Genomic DNA, 17094 nt, shown 5'->3' with positions numbered 1-17094 from the left:
GAATCTTCTTTAAGCACTTTCTGTGCCGCAGGCTCTGTTAGACCCTGGATACAGAAGTGTCCAAACGGGAGAACTGGCTTTTGGTTGTAGCGTGACCTGGCCTGGAGTCTCCAGACCTAGATCGGACCCCAGAACCCAAAAAACCTCACGGCCCACCACTGGCCGTGTACTGGCATCTGCACCCAGGTTCAGCAAGTTCTACTCTTTGATGGGTGGCCTGGGCGGGGCAAATGATTAAGCACTGGGCTATGAGACCCGCCCTCTCCCGGCCCCCCAGGTGCCTCAGAAGAAAGAGCTGGCAGTCTGCTTCTGAAAAATCAAGGGCACGAAGCCGCGGGGCACAGTTCGTATCTGAAACACAGGAGGCCAGCAGGGGTGTCATAGAATTGGCAGCGACCTAGGCAGGACAGACAGAGACCAAATGGAATTCTTCCCATCTATTAGTAGTTAAATAGGTCACCTATAAGAAAATTGGAAGGAAGCTCCAGGCGCCACGGCTTTGCTAGGGCTCTTGCTTGTCCACTTCTTTTTTCCTCACGGTCCGGGGCTGGCCTTTCTTTAGGAAGACTTTGCCTCCGAGGTCCTTGCTGGGAACACTCACTGTAGGGCTTACTTGGGGGCGGCTTCTCTTGAGATGGAAGTTCACCTGGAAGTGAACCAGAAGTTAGGCGAACAGAGGCATGTTTCGACTTCCTGGAACTGAAATGGGGGAGGGCCCAGTTCGGAACCTTGCCACCCGCCCCTCTCCCCCTCCACAGACTTCTGGGTTCTGAGGGCCGAAGACTAGGGAGTTATTGGAGCAGAGATCCAGGGTGGCACTGGGGGTGTCATATAGGCCCAGCTAACAGACCACCACAGGTGCTACATGAAGTCTATTGGAGGAATGGAATATAATCTTATTTTATTAAGCACAACAAAATAATTCACTGCCATCAAGTCAATTCTGACTCATAGCAACCCGGTAGGACAGGGTAGAACTGCCCTGTGGGCTTCCGAAACGGTAACTCTTTAGGGGAATAGGAAGCCTCATCCTTTTTCCCCGAGTAGCGGCAGGTGGTTTCCACCTGAGGCCCTTGCAGTTTGCAACCCAACGAATAAATCACTACACCATAGATATCTTTGTTTTCCTAACACACATAAAATAATTTTTATTTATATAATCTTATTTTATATTGATGTATAAAATTATGTAATTTATAGTAATAAAAGTTATTATTTAAATGTTTGTTATTCTATGTGTTGGAACTCAATGCTATCTCGCACATCAAAGCATGATCTCACCAATATTTCTTGTTCTAGCCAGAGCTCTGATTAATGGGGCCATGATAATTGGCATTATGCTGATGGTATGAATCACAGGTGAGTGTTCGGGCAAGCTCAGGAAGGTTTCAGACCTTCAGCATGAATCCTTAACTCGTTGGGAATGTAGCTTGTGGAGATGAAATAGATGACTGGGACAAGGTCTTACACGCCCATGCATCCCTGTGAATGGTACATGAGTTAGTTAATTGTGCCAACCTGGCCGATAATCACATGTGGGGCTAATTGAAAGGCAGAGGGCTAAATGGGTGGTGAGCCTCGCCTTTCTAGTTCTCAGGTCTCTTGCTTTGTGATGGTAGCACCAGGGTGCAGTTGCCTTAGCAGTTCCCTGTTTCAGCTTGCAAGACTGACTTCCTACAAGACATCCCCAAGGAGAAGCCACATGGATCTATCCCGATGCAGCCCTGGGTGCTGGGGTAGCTGTGTGGAGACCCCTGCTAGTTCTGAGATGTTTATTTGTTCACTGACTCAGCTTTCCTCCTGCAGTCGGCATCATTGCCTCTGTTTTGTGAGGTGGAGGACTTTGTGGACTGGTGTTGGGGTAATGGGTTAACGTTGGACTTGTGGGCTTGGGCAGCATTGGGTTGGGATGTTTTCGTGATGCACACTTTCTTCACATAAAACTCTTATACATGAGTTGCTGTGGATTTGTTCTCTAAAGACTAATTACTCTAGACTAATACAGTACAGTGACATCTCCCTTCCAGGAAGCTTGAAGATGTGCAGTGGGGACCTGATGGGTGTGGGGCGCTGCAGGTGAAGGGAGAAGGAATTAGGGCGCAGTGTCCCGGCCACATTCTCCCGGGGTGGCCTTGGATTTCAGGCCCTTAGAACATCTGAGCTGCTGAAGCCAGCTCAAGCCAAAAGCAAACTCACTTCATCAAGGCCGAGTCATGGTGACCCCGTTGGGGTCACAGGAGTAGAAAGCCTCTCTTTCTTCCTAGGGTGGTTTTAACCGCCTGGCCTTGAGGTTAGCAGCCCAATGTGTAACCACTAAGCTAGCGAGGAGCTGGAAAAACAGTGACCGAGAGGGCTTATTACCTGCTCCTGCCACAAAAATCCACAACTGGTTTGCCTGTGAGTTCCCCCTCAAAGAGGGGAAAATATCAAAGCCAATTGTATATTTCTGCAGAACAAAGAGAGCTAGAAAAGAAAAGGGCGTCCTGGGGGGTCCACAGTTAAGCAGCCTGCTGCTCATGGAAAGGCCGGCAGTTCAAATCCACCCCGAGGCTCTGGGGGAGAAAGAGGTGGCTATCTGCTCCCGGTTAAGCTCACCAAAGCCTCCGCCCAAGCCCATTGCCAATGAGTTCGGTCCAATTCACAGCGACCCAGTAGGTCGGAGCAACGCCTGCTCCACAGGGTTTTAAGGCCACACATCGTTACAGAAGCAGACGGCCTCATCTTTTTCTCCGAGTGGCTGGTGGGCTCAAACTGACAACCTTTGGTTTGCTGTGGAGCCCTTTATCCACTGCGCCACCAGGGCTTCTCTATGTGGATTCCAGCCTATTGGGCACACCACCGCCTGGGGCTGTGATGAGTCAAAATCAACTCAACAGCGCCTAACAATCACAGGTGAGAGAACAAGAGACGAGAAATTGAGAAAAGGACAGGGGAAAGTGGAAAGAGCCCGGGCATCTGGACAGCTGGGGGGACGCAGGGAACACTGGGCTCTGGGAGAGAACTGACATGATAACGCCCCAAAACCCCGAGATCACTTTTCTCTCTTTTTTTGCTTTATCCAGCCAGATGGATGTCTGTTTTAGAATGCAAAAGGAAATATTCTACTGTAATCAATAAGCATTCTTAATTATTATGGTCTGCGAATTACATTCAAAAACTAGATTTTCCCCTCAGAGTTATATTTGATGTCATAAAGGGTTATGCTCATTTATCAAAAGGAAATGTGACAAATGAGGGGAAATCTTTCAAAATAGAGTCACTGGGTTACTCAAGAGGATTCACCGTTGTTATAAGTTGACACAGACTAGACTTACTTGTAAGGAATGCTGGTGGTGTAGTGCTTACCAATTGGGCTGTGATCCACAAGGTTGGCAGTTCAAAACCACCAGCTGCTCCTCAGGAGACAGACCGGACATTCTACTCCTGTAAACAGTTACGGTCTCAGAAGCTCACAGGGGCCGTTCTACCGATGAGTCAGCATGGACTCAGCGGCGGAGAGTCTGGTTTGAGACTTAATTGAAGCACAGAGCTCGGCAGGTACATGCCCTTGTCCACTGGTCACTCGATTTAGGGTGGAGGAAGAACAAAAAGATAACAACTTGAAGAGAGAAATAGGGGATGGATTGGTTGGGAAATGGGATCCATAGAATTTACCCTTTGCTTCCTACATCTGCAAGCAGGAGTAGCGTATAGTATGTTGGCTATGGGGGTGGATAAGGGCCACTACTCAGGATTCCCAGAGGAATTCTCAAAGGACTTTTATCCGAATGAATCCCTGGGTTAAAATAAGGAGTTAGGAACACACCAAAGCTGGGTTTCTCTCGCACATTGTCTAAGGGGGCAACGCCAAGAGCCGACATAGGCTTGCACCTTGGCCCCCTGCACTTACTCTCCGGGTGACACTGGACACTTCCTTCATTCCAGGCTCCGTTTCCTCAGCCACAAATGGGAATACTCATATGTACCCACCTTACAGGGTTGAGATAGTTTATCGTGCCAGCCTGGCCGATAAACACAAGTGGGATTAACTGAAGGGAGGAGAGATAAATGGCTTGGTGAGCCTCGCCTTTCTTGTCTCACGCTCTTTAATCATCGGACCAGTGTGCGGCTGCCTTGCTTGTTCTGTGCCTCAATTTACAGGCTACACTACCTGTGGGACGCCTAGCCTGTGAACTGTGTCGCTGTAAGTTGAGGTCCCTTTAAGACCTTGCTGGAGATGGGGACTGGTGGTTGGTGACCTGGCTGACAGTTGGTGACCTGCCTTGTGATTGGCTGCTGTGCTGAGATAGACCATAGCTCTCTCTATACAGAGGAAGACCTGGCAGCAGACTAGACTGGAAGGACTGCTAGTGTCTCACAACTCTCTCTCACGGGAGTGAGTTGCACTGAGCCATTTGTACTGCTTTATAATTTAACTGTTCATTTCTTATATACTTATCTGTATATAATTTAACAGTTCATTTCTTGTTATATATCTAATTATCTTTATAAATAAATATATTAATTATCAGCAATTTGGTTTTGTCTCTCTAGAGAACCCTGTCTAACACAAGGGTTGTTGGGAAGGTGAAATGCAGTCATTCTGTGAAGGGCCCATAGAATATCTGACATGCAGTCAGGGTACAATAATACATCCATTCCCCACTTATTGACACGGTTTGTTCCAAAGACCAAGGTTGTGATGTGAAAACCAGCATTTATGCAAACTGAAGGATGGCCACAATGGATTTCAAAATGGAGGATGTCATCATGAGATTACCCCCAAATGACATCATTACGTAACTCACCAACTGGCATCAACACATAACTCACCAAATGACATCATTACAGAGCTTCCAACCCACTGAGAATCTTGGTCCATATAACCTTCGCCATCTCAGTCAGCATCAGTCTTGCCTCACACTTAGGCATCTGCTACTGCCAGACCAGACACATCATTCAGGTGCAAAATCGATCTCTTTACTGTTGTCATAAGCTCAACATGCCAGGTAACTAGATAGTTGATATGGGAGGAGGGCTGGCAGGTGCCGTTGAGTTAACTCCTGCTCATAGCGACCTAATGTACAACAGAAGGAAATACCACCCAGTCCTGCATCATCCTCAGAGTTGTTCTCACGGTTGAGCCCATTGTTGTAGCCGCTGTGTCACTCCATCTCCGTGAGGGCCTTCCTCTTTGTCACTGCCCCTTATTTAGCAAGCATGATGTCCTTCTCCAGGGACTGGTCTCTCCTGACAACATGTCCAAAGAATGCAGGACAAAGTCTTGCCATCCTGGCCTCTAAGGAACCTGCTGGCCACACTTCTTCCAAGACAGACTGGTTTGTCCTTTTAGCAGTCCATAGTACCTGCAATATTCTTCACCAACACCATAGTTCAAATGCGTCCATCTATTTCAGTTTTCCTTATTCAGTGTTCAACCTTCATATGCATGCGAGGTGATTGAAGATACCATGACATGGGTCCGGTGCACCTTAGTAGCATCTTCGCTTTGCAACACTTTACAGAGGTCTTGTACAGCAGGTTTACCTAATTCGATGTGTCCTTCGATCTCTTGACGGCTGCTTCCATGAGCATTCATGGTGGACCCAAGCAAGAGGAAACCCTTGATGACTTCCACCTTTCCTTCATTCACCATGATGTTGTCACTGGTCCAGTGGTGAGGAATGCTGTTTTCTAGACATCGAATTGTAATCCATTCTGAAGGCTGAGGGGCAGGTATAGTATATGTTAAAAGATGAGCTGTTTTGATTTTTTACCTGATTGTACTGAGAAGGGTCTGCAAAGCTCGAGGGCTGCTCAGAGAAGGTACCAGGCGGAGTAAGGAGACTCTAGGCAAGAGCTGACTTTGGGAAATAAGATATGCGGATCCTTCACGAGCTTGCCCTCACTTGAAAAAAGTGGATGTCCACAATACTTGAGACGCCTTAGTTTTGAGATTTTAATGTAATACAACCCAAACGCAAGGGCCCAGGTAGTATATCAAATACATTTTTGCTTCTCACCCTGTCCATAAAAGACAGTTGTGGAAAATTGGATATTGACAAAAAGCTGGCTCTTCACCACAGTGTGAATGGAAGGCAAGGGGTATGTGGACACATGGGGCACTAGAAGGGGTGGGAGAGCGCCCTCTGCTGGTATCCCTTGTTGATGTCACAGAAGCATGTAACTGATCTGGGCATAGATCTGGATTTATAAACTAACTTTTGTTGAGCACATTCTATTGTGTCAGACACTTCTTTGCATAGATCTTCTTTTCTTTCTTCTTTTTTTTTTCAATGAATGTGAGACTTTATTGAAGGCCCAGGGCCATTGGGCTCAGAGGACCCCACCAGCAGGAGGCAGGGGACCTGGCAGCGAGGGGCCCTTATTTGAAGAAGGTATTATGATCGCCAAGTTACAGAGGAAGGAACGAAGCATGAGACGGAGCTGGTGCTTTATCCCAGGTCCGTAGACAAATTATCTGGTTTTAGAACCAAAGCTACTGAGTTGAATCGATACCATGTTAAACAGAAGACCGGGAAAGCGCCAAGAGAGGGGAGAGTGGAGAAGAAAATCAAGATATGTGAACACCGTTTTTCTAAAGGTTAAAGGCGGGAGGGTGGTTGCCATTAGAACTGTGCAATCAGTTGTTGAAGGCTTTGGATAAGGGACTTTGGTGGTGTTCTGAAACAAACCAACTCACCAGTTTGGGTTCTGCAGGGCCTACGGTGACAGTCACTGTCTCTGCTTCAAACCCAGGTGCCGTGGCAGTGACAATGTAGCTACCCGGAAGCAGCAGCCGGAAGTAATCGCCACCCTCCCCTGAAAGATACAATTTAGTCTTGTTAATAAGAAAACCGCCTCAAATAGGACCTTGCTATGACCAAGAATCTGGGTTTCTGCTGACTGCAAGCTTGGTTTTACTTAAGAGCATGATGAAATGGGTTCAGCTAGAAAACAATCCTTTGAAGGGGGGAACCGATTACAAGGATCTACATATAACCTCTGGGGATCTAAATTATATCCTTGGGGGACGGGCAGTAGAAAAGTGGGTCCAGGGAGACGTCTGACAGTGCAAGATATGACAAAATAATAATTTATAAAATATTAAGGGTTCATGAGGGAGTGGGGAGCGGGGAAGGAGGGGAAAAATGAGGAGCTGATACCAGGGGCTTAGGTGGAGAGCAAATGTTTTGAGAATGATGAGGGCAATGAATGTACAAATGTGCTTTACACAATGGATGGGTGGATGGATGGATTGTGATAAGAGTTGTATGAGCCCCTAATAAAATGATTACAAAGAAAGAAAGAAAACAATCTTTCATTGCTGTTGTGAGGTGCTATGCCAGCAGTTCTCAATCTGTGGGTCACAACCCCTTTGGGGGGTTGAACGACCCTTTTACAGGGGTCGTCCAATTCATAACAGTAGCAAAGTGACAGTTGTGAAGTAACACCGAAAATAATTTTATGGTTGGGGGTCACCACAACACGAGGAACTGTATGAAAGGGGTGCGGCAGGAGGAAGGTTGAGAACCGCTGTGCTATGCGGTTGGTTCCAACTCAGAGAGAACTGAAGGAACCATGCCTGGTCTGGCGTCTTCCTCACAACCGGCTCTATGATCGAGCCACTGTTGGAGCCACTGTATCAATCCATCTCATTGAGGGTCTTCTGCTTGTTTGGCTGACCTGCTGCTTTCCCAAGCATGCTGTCCTTCCCCAGGGACTGGTCTCTCCTGAAGTCTCACCATTCTCACTTCTAAGGAGCATTCTGGCTGTACTTCTTCCAAGACAGAAATCTTGTACTTCTTCCAAGACAGATTCGTTTATTTTTCTGATAGTCCATGTTACTTTCCGTATTCTCCACCAACACCATCATTCAAATGCACCAGTGCTTCTGCGGTCTTCCTGATTCATGGTCCAACTTTCATCGGCATAGGAGGCGATTGAGAATACTATGGCTTGGGTCAGGTGCACCATAATCTTCAAAGGGACATCCTTGTTTAACACTTTAAAGAGGTCTTGTCCCCCAGACTTCCCAATACAAAATACATCGCTTGCTTTCTTGACTACGGCTTCCAGGAACATTAATAGTGCATCCAAGCAAAATGCAATCCTTGACAACTGTGATGTTCTCTGTTTGCCATGATGCAACTGTCCAGTTGGGAGATTTGGGTTTTTCTCTCCGTGGAGTTGTAATTCTGCAGGCCTTAATTTTCATCAGCAAGTGCTGCAAGGCCTCCGCAAGTTCAGCAAGCATGCATGAGCCATCTGTCTCTCCAAGGTGGTTAATAAGCTTTCCTCCAAGATATAATCCAGCCTTTTAGATTATTTGCTCAGCATAGATTATGTCTGGTGAAAGGCTAGAACCCAGACTCACACTTTTCTTGACTTAAAGCAAGCACTATCCCCTTGTTCTAGTCAAAAGACTTCCTTTTGTTTCATGTGCAGGTTTTACATGAGCACAATTAAGTGTTCTGGATTCCCATTCTTCTCAAGGCTACGCATCGTTTGTTAGGATGCACAGATGTGAATGTCTACGCACTGTCAATAGAGCACAAAGAAACATCGTTCTGGTACTCTCTGCCTTCGGCCAAGGTCCAGATGACAGTAGCAATGGAATCCCTTAGTCCACATCCTCTTCTGAATCCAACTTGAATTCCTGGCAGTCCTTGTCAATGGACTGCTGCAACCATTGTTGAATGATCTTAAAATTGTTTACTTGTATGTGATATTAATGATAGTGTTCACTAATTTCCACATTCTGTGTATCGCCTTTCTGTGGAATGGGCATCAATATGGCTCTGTTCCAGTCGGCTGGCTAGGTAGCTGCCACCAACATTTGTTGGCATAGACGAGCGAGTGCTTCCAGTGCTTCAGCAGCTTGTTGAAACACTCCCATCGGCATTCCGTCAATTCCTGGAGCCTCGTTTCTGGCTAATCCCGTCCCTGCAGCTTGGACTTCCTTCTTGGTCATATGCTACCTCTTCAAATGGTTCAATGCCAACCAGTTCTTTATGGTATAGTGACTCCGTGCATTCCCTCCATCTTCCTCTGATGTTTCCTGCTTCATGCAATATTTTACCCAGAGAATTCTTCCAATTGCAACGCGAGGCTGCCCACGCGCATATGAGGCCATTGAAAATGCCCTGCTTTGTATTTTCCTACTCTTGTGGCATCCTGGCGCCTCAAGAAAGAGTCCACGCGTGGGCGACTGGGCCCAGTTCCTCAGAAGCAGACATCTCACTGTGCTCTATGCCCAGAGACTTGGGTCTAACTCTAGACCCCGTATCTCAAGGTCAATGTGTGTCAAGGAAAAGTGACACAGAGGGAGCAGAGGCTGAAAATCCTGTGGATGTTTTGACTTTGTTTCGATGTTTGAAAAGATGCTGTGAAGAAATTATGTCCACTCAAAGAAATGAGAATGAGCGCTATAGGTGAAGATTGCAAGGCGGCAGGTTTGGCTTAATGATGATACCTAGAGCTACAACTGCCCGATGAGCACACATCAGGGACTGAACTGTGCTACAGGTCTGTCCTACTGAACCTGTCCCTGTCGATGCGGCAGCCCTGGGCTGGACAACCAGGTGTCTGGAGTGTTGTATGTGGGTAATCTTATATTCAGTGTGTGGGTGGGTGGGATTGGACTAATGATCTGATTTTGAAAATCCGATTTTGGGTATAGATGAGGATTCCGGCACAAAAAGTGCGCCTGCCCCCTGCCGTGGTCTTTTCAGGCGCCTCCCACGCATGCAAAAGTGGGACAACAAACACGGGACACCGAAGCCAAGGGAACGCAATGGCATTGTGCTGTCCGCGAAGAATAAAGAAACCAGTCGTGGACGAAGCACAGCCACAGGCTCCTGGGAAGAGAGGTTGTCAAGACTGCACTTGGTGTCCGTGAGACAGGAGCCCAGCCCGTGAGAAGGACAGCGTGACGTCGGGTGAAGTAGAGGGCCGAGGGCAGAGGAAGACCTCCCATGAGATGAACTGACCCAGTGGCCACCTCCGTGGGCTCGGCCACGACAATGGCAAAGATGGCGCAGGCCTGGGGGGCGCTTCCTCCTGTTCTAACCGATGAGGCTGAACCAACTTCGACGGCACCAAAGAAAGCAGCCACCTTTTACATCTCCCCGCCGTCACCTTCAAATAGCTGCCGAAGGCGGGCTGCGAGTCGAAGACGGTTTTCTCTGTGTTCTCTCTCCATGGCAGAGAGGCCGCCTTTCGGATCATGGCTTGTCTGCCCCTTAGAACCGATTGTGATGTTGCCCTTTCACATTTCTCTTAAGCAAATCGACAAAACTCATTCGGATCCAGGCCGTTCAGCTTCGGGGCGGTCCTCTAGGCAGGGCAGAGCGGCCCTGGGGAGTTCCAGGGGTTTCCATACTCCTCACAGAAGCCAACCACATTTCCTCCGGCCAGCAGTTGGTAGGTTTGAGCAGCTGAACTTGGGGTTAGCAGTTGAGCGCTTAGCCAGTGGGCCACCGAACAGACAGCAATGAAGACTGGAAACAAATATGGAAACAAATGCAGCAAAGGACGAGACAGACAATGCAGAGAAGTCTCTTCTCTGTGTTTATTAAATGTCTTTCATTTACAATGTTTCCACCGTGCCCTGATGTGTGTGTTGTACAGTTTAAGTGCTCCCTCAGGACCTGACATTTTCTTCCCTGGAGGTTCGCCCCCAGGTGTGATGAGCTGAGGGGTTTACCGGAAAGGTCCCACCCAAGGACTTTAACTCTCTTTAGTAGTCATCCCACTAATAAGGGGCACAAGGAAAACAGCGGCGGTGAACTTATTTGTCGATTTAGCACCGTGCGTGCTGGACGGGCTCTCTGGTTGGCAGCATGAGGACCGTACGAGTCAATGTCATGGGCTAGTAAGCTTCAGCGACATTTCCCAACTGTCTGAGTGCTGCTGCTGCCGTCAGGGACCACCGCGTCAGTTCCGACTCATGGTGACCCCACATCCAACAAAAACAGAAAGAAAAGCTACATCAGCCGTTCTCAACCTGTGGGTCAAGACCCCTTTGGGGGGTGAGGGTCAAATGACCCTTTCCCAGGGGTCACCCGATTCATAACAGTAGAAAAATGACAGTGATGAAGTCGCTACGAAAATAACTTTATGGTTGGGGGGTTACCACCACCTGAGGACCTGCATGACAGGGTTGAGAACCACAGAGCTAAGTCCTCACAAGAAGACGAGTAACCGCGCCGTGATGAACAGAAAATCCTGACCATGTGGAGGACTTCCCTTTCCTGGGATCCACGATCGACGTCCAGGGGGGCAGCCTTTCAGAAATCAAATGGTGTGTTGACAGGAGCCCATCTTCTGCAAAAGACCTTTGCTCCAACAGGACACCAGACTCCTGCATCCCAGGGTAGAGACGGTGTCCAAGGTTGGGCCCCTAAGCAATCCATGGGCAGTCATTGGGTTGGAAAACTCTGATGCTTTGATGTTTGACAAGGAGGCTCGGAATTCTGCCTTTAGAACATTGTTACCTTTTCTTTGAATGAAACTTGGTTGCAAGAGTTGGTGGGGGTGGGAGGGTCACCTTGCTCTAAATCAAGCTTTCATCCAGTTTAAACGGAACTGTGAGTTGCCTGCATCATTCCAATTCTTTGAGTGGTAACATTTGACTAAGCCTTGCAGGTATTTTAGAGTAGACAGATCTCACCTACGCTTAATCATTGGTCATTGGCTGATACTGCTCTACATTAAAAGAAAAAACCTAAGAGCTCTGAAGAATCGAACCAGGCTGGGTCAGTTGACAGTCCCATTGCTCCATGAGCTATGCTGGACCCTTCTGGGAATCCAGTTTCCAGGCTGACTCCAAGAAGCTCCTTAACCATCACCAAGCTTTCCAGGCAGCAAGCCTAGAGGAGGAATCTCGCTAACTGTTCCCTGAATGGAGGCGGAGCAAAAGACTTGAGTCAGGGCCAAGGTTAAAGATCAGTTTTACAGTCCATCGCTTGTCGACCCCCATTTCAGCCCAGGACGGGAGCTATCGACTGTCGCAGGTGCAGAAAACCTGGCTGAACCACTTCGCATGTGGCAGTGGCTCCTGACTGCTGGCAGAGCAGTGACATTTATACAAGTCTTTCCTGGTGCTCAAGTCCCTGGAGGGGGATGTGAGAAGGGAAGGGGGGCACACGTCCACCTGAACAAAAGCTTGGAGATTCGAATCCACTCAGAGATGCCTCTGGAAAAAAGGGCTGTGACCCACTCCCCAAACTCTCCACCCCTGCACGTCGACGGTGTGAAGGCTGAAGGTTGAGAATGGTGACACGCCTTGACAAATGCACTCAGGGTCACCAAAAATGTACATGAGAAACCGTTGCCCTGTGGTATGTCCTGCTGTCTCTGTTTCCGGTCACAAGAGCAAGTTGGTTTTTAAAAATCATTTTATCGGGGGCTCGTACAATTCTTATCACAAGCCATCCATCCATCCATTGTGTCGAGCACATTTGTACATTGGTTGCCATAAGGACACGTTTTTAGAGTCATCCAAAATAAAACGCCCTACAGAGCACAGTTCTACTCTGACACACAGGAGGTTGCCGTGAGTTGGATCTCAACGTGCTGGCAGCCGGTTTTCTGTTTGAGCCGATCTTTCCCTTGCAGGGGCCGCTTGCCTCCTCGCCAAGTCTCCTCGTTCCTGTTCCTCTTCCCTCCTCCGATCCTCACCGATCCCCAGACCTCAGCTCCCCTGTTCATCTCACTGCTTACACATTGTTACCCTCCCGATTATGCCAAGGAAGGCGAAGAGCGAAAGTGTCCTTCCCCCCCCCCCCCCCCCCCCCCCCAGCACTGGCCACCTACCTGAAGTGACATCATGGCTAATGCCGCTGACGGAGATGACAGCCCCAGCTAGATTGTCATTGCTGTCACCATGCACCATGCCCTTGATGCCCTGGTGAACCTGTGGGGGAGAGTTTACACATGCACAGTCCAGGACAGAGCTACGTAGACAGTGTTTTCAAGTCCTCAGAGCTTTCCCCGGGTGTTTCCATGGTTAGCTTCAAAGAGCTCATGGGAATAGCCCTTTCACTGGTCCCTCAGCTTCCCCGCCCTCATCCCAGAACGGCCTCTCAGAAACTCTGCTGAAACCTAAATCCAGTCAAGTCGGTTTTATGCAAAAGCTGAAGTCTCAGTGACCACTTAGAAAGCTCGCGTCCCTTATGAGCCCTCTGCCCGCAGCCCTACTACCTTCTCCCTTGCTGTTAGCTACCATGTAGTTACCCCCTTCCCTCTCCAACAACCCATGCACCATGGCAGCAGACCATTGTGATCCATGGGTTCTCATTGGCTGATTTTCCCGCCCAAGGAGATCACCGGGACCTTTCTTTCTAGTTTCTCTTCCTCTGGAAGCTCTGCTGTTGAGGACTACAGCAGCCCGAAAGCCAGGACCTCCCAATGCTCTTGTCCCCTACGTTAGTCGGGCAACCATCCCAGCCACACCCATACCCTGGCCTGCTGCTGCGAGAGCCCCTGCTGTCCCCAGACTTCTGCAGGATTCCATCCCTTACCTCCTTTAAGTCTTCACTGAAAGGCCTTGGTAAGACCGTCTTCATAGTATGTTCCACCTCTTACATGCTATCTGTTTATTATTTTGCTTACTAGAATATGACCTCTCTGTGGGCTGGGCGTTTTGTTTATTTACTTATAATCCTCAGCATATAATACAACGCCTTTGTACAGTATAGCACCTCTAAGACAACAACAACGACAAGAGGATATTAAATGACGGCCATCAAGTTGATTCTGACTCATAGCCACTCTACAGGGCAGAGTAGAATTGGTCCTTTGAATTGCCAAGGCTGTACATCTTTAGAGAGCAGAAAGCTTCCTCTTTGTCTTGGGGAGCAGCTGGGGGTTCCACCTCCTGACCTTGTGGTTAGAGGCCCAACGCATTACCCACTAGGCCACCCGGTGCTCCACAAACATGCGTGGACTGTATATGTGCCAGTGGTAGACGCAGCCCAGGTCTACTCCATTGAATCGGAGCAAATGGCAGGCCCTTGTCTGATGCTTGGAAGGCCCATCTTTTCTATAGCATGCAAGTTCAAAATGAAATGTTACCTGTTCCAAGAATTGGATCAGGGGCTCTCGATTACCAAACCATTCTCGCTGTAGCTCTTCCTGCGGAGGAAACTTGTTGCAGCTCAGCTCTAGCGTGATCTCAAAGCAGTTGGTGTGGAGATAATTAAAGTCCTGCATTCCTAGGGCCAAGGGGCAGAGGGGAATCATCAGGTTCCCAGTCCGCACCCACCTCACAACTTCTCCACCCCTTCAATCACCTTCGTTTGAGCTTTTCATCTCCTTTTCCTCCAGCATCCTGGTCCACCTGCCCCTTCCTGTTTCCATCCTCTCTCCTCACAAACCACCATTTTACTGTCTCCATCCTCCACCTCTTCCAGTCCCTGACTTACATGCATGCACCAGCCCAAAGTTGATGGATGGTGCTTACTGATCTCTGGGGAGTGATTTTCTCTTTGGGCGGTGAAGGACTTCAGTCCCGGGAGGTGACAACAACTCACAGCCATTGGGTCCTTTCCAACTCCTAGTGGCCCATGAAGGGCTGCTGGGGCTAGACATCTCTACGAGAGCAGAGAGCTTCATCCTCCTCCCAAGGAGCATCTGGTGGATTCAAACCGCAGACCTTGCTTACCCAACAACACCCTGGCTTACCCGACAGCACCACCACTAGGGCTCCTGCCTGGTTGGTTAAACTCCAAATTCACTGCTCTCCAGTCAACTCCAACTCAGAGTGACCTGACTGGCCAGCACAGCACAGAACTGCCCCGGGAGTTTCCAATACTGGACATTTTAAAAAATGACACCACCACCCCACCCCACCCAGTACTGTAAAGCTCTACAGGAGTAGAAGGTTTGATCTTTTTCCTGAGAAGCAGCTGGTGGTTTTGAACTGCTCACATATAACCACTACATCACCGGGGTTCCTTCCCTGGGAAGTTCAAGGTAGACAAATCTACTGCTCCCACATCCCTTCTCCTACCTAAGAACACAACACGAATGCAGAAATGTGAAAACAGAGAAGACAACTAGGTTTTTCCTCCATCAAAGGCTTGTCTGCTCCCATTGTCTAGAACTATAGTATTTATTATTTAAAAAAACCTTTTTATGGTGAATTAGATGGGGGTTGGCAGATCAGATCATTGTTATTAGATTCAACGTCTTAAATGATGTATCAAACCACCCAATGGCTGGTCCTGTTTCCTGTGCCCTGTTTCCCCCCATTTCCCTCTCATACTATAGTATCCCCCCTTCACTCATGTGAAAATGTGGTTGTCAATGGCTGCCATCCTTTGGCACAGGTTGCCAGGCCTTCCTTCCAAGGCACCCCCAGGTGAATTCTAATCAGCAACCTTTGGACGAGTAGCAGAGTGCGTGATTGTTTGCCCTCTCCAGAAATTCCATGAAGGTGACCCTAAATACCAACCAGGACTCCTCCCATTTTTCAGATCCCTACTTGAATGTAAAATTCTATAGTATCCTTATGCTTTCAGTGAGACAACTGAGAACTTAAAAGGAGGAATGAGCACAATTCCACTCCAGCTCGTAGTCATTCCCTGGACTTTCCTTACCCTTGCTGAGTGAATACCAGGAAGCCCCATTAGTGATGCCATCTGGGAAATAATCCCCACAGTTCCAACCTTGGTACATCCATCCATGTGCATAGGAATAGACTTTGGCCAGCTGACGGAAAAGCAGACAGCGAATCACCTGGATAGTCTCTGTTTCTATGGCAAGGAAGGATCCAATACTAACAACAAGGCTACCAAGTTATAAGCAGCAGAAATGGAGAGGTGGCACGCACGTGTGTGTGTGTGTGTGTGTGTGTGTGTGTGTGTAAGTATAGTGGATGAAAGTTAGGAGGCCTGGACTCTATTCTTTCCTACTATCTTTGGTCTAATTTCTTCCCCCACAAAAAATGAGTATGACGAAGAATCCCAGGAACCAGTAGATAGGTCTGAGGGGCTGGCCCTAATCCCAACTACTATGTGGACACCTGCTCCTCCCCCCAGAAGAATTTATTTCAAAGGACAGCATTGAATCTGCAGCTCCGGGAGAGGGACAAATCTGATCAGAGCACACGGGAGCAGATGAAGGGGGAGGAGGAGAGAGTGGAGCACATCCTGGTCCACCAGGCCTTGAGGACAATATTCCTGATTAGAGCAACCAGTCCACAGAGAGGACCACATGGCCGGCCCCACTATGAGACATCACATTAATCACTGACCCATAGCCCTACAGGGGACAACACCGGAGACACAGTGTGGGAATTTCACCCGATCTGATCCCGCCACATTGAGGCAAAACACTAAGGGGATGCAACAGAACAGCAAGGGAACGGAGCAGCGAGGTCCCCAGGGAATGCTGAAGGTGGACTTTGGGGCCAGGGCGTGATGCCCCAACAGACTGAACTGGAAAACACTCCTAAAGGCCAACAAACAGTCCTTGAACTAACTACAGGCTTTTCTTTCTTGCTATGTTTTTTTTGTCATTGGTTTGTTGTTGTTGTTGTTTTGTTGTATATTATTGCTTGGTTTTTCTCTGTCTTGTTTTTTTGTGGATGTTATTATCTCCACAGGTCTGTTTAAATAAGATAGGCGGGATGAACAATCTGCAGGAGAAAACAATGAAACCGACACTTCTGGGGGGACATGGGAGAAGGGGAGGTGGGGGGAAAGGTAGTGGTGTTAACAAATTCAGGGACACGGGAACTAGTGATCCAAATCAGTGATGAGGTGGGTGTAGGAGGCATGGTAGGGCATGATCAAGGGTAATGTAACCAAAAGGAATTACTGAAACCCTAATGAAGACTGAGCATGATAGTGGGACAAGAGGAAAGTCAAAGGAAATAGAGGAAAGAGCTAGGAGACAAAGGGCATTTATAGAGGTCTCAATAAATGCATTTACATATGCAAATATATTTATATATGAGGATGGGGAAATAGATCTATGTGCATAAATTTCTAGGTTTAGTATTAAGGTAGCAGAAGGACATTGGGCCTCCACTCAAGTACTCCCTCGATGCAAGAATACTTTTTTCAATTAAACTGGCATTTTATGATGCTCACCTTCCCGACACAA

General features: G+C 48.2%; 1 protein-coding gene across 1 annotated transcript in view; it reads right to left on the bottom strand.

Annotated features, from left to right (window-relative positions):
• Positions 1–422: 422 nt before the first annotated feature.
• CPN1 (carboxypeptidase N subunit 1) overlaps positions 423–17094 on the bottom strand; it is a 33300-nt gene continuing 16628 nt past the window's right edge. The window contains exons 5-9 of the mRNA XM_004701319.2: positions 15585–15696; positions 14059–14198; positions 12799–12898; positions 6683–6801; positions 423–646 (exon numbers count right to left, since the gene is read on the bottom strand). Coding sequence (XP_004701376.1) covers positions 503–646; positions 6683–6801; positions 12799–12898; positions 14059–14198; positions 15585–15696 — 615 coding nt within the window. The 3' untranslated portion in view covers positions 423–502. The remainder of the gene's footprint in view (positions 647–6682; positions 6802–12798; positions 12899–14058; positions 14199–15584; positions 15697–17094) is intronic.

Source organism: Echinops telfairi, unplaced genomic scaffold, assembly GCF_000313985.2.
Source record: "Echinops telfairi isolate 266 unplaced genomic scaffold, ASM31398v2 ScPeMD7_70;HRSCAF=299, whole genome shotgun sequence".
Lineage (NCBI taxonomy): Eukaryota > Metazoa > Chordata > Mammalia > Afrosoricida > Tenrecidae > Echinops > Echinops telfairi.
The sequence above is the reverse complement of the archived record's forward strand: the minus strand, read 5'-3'. Positions and strand labels throughout refer to the sequence as shown.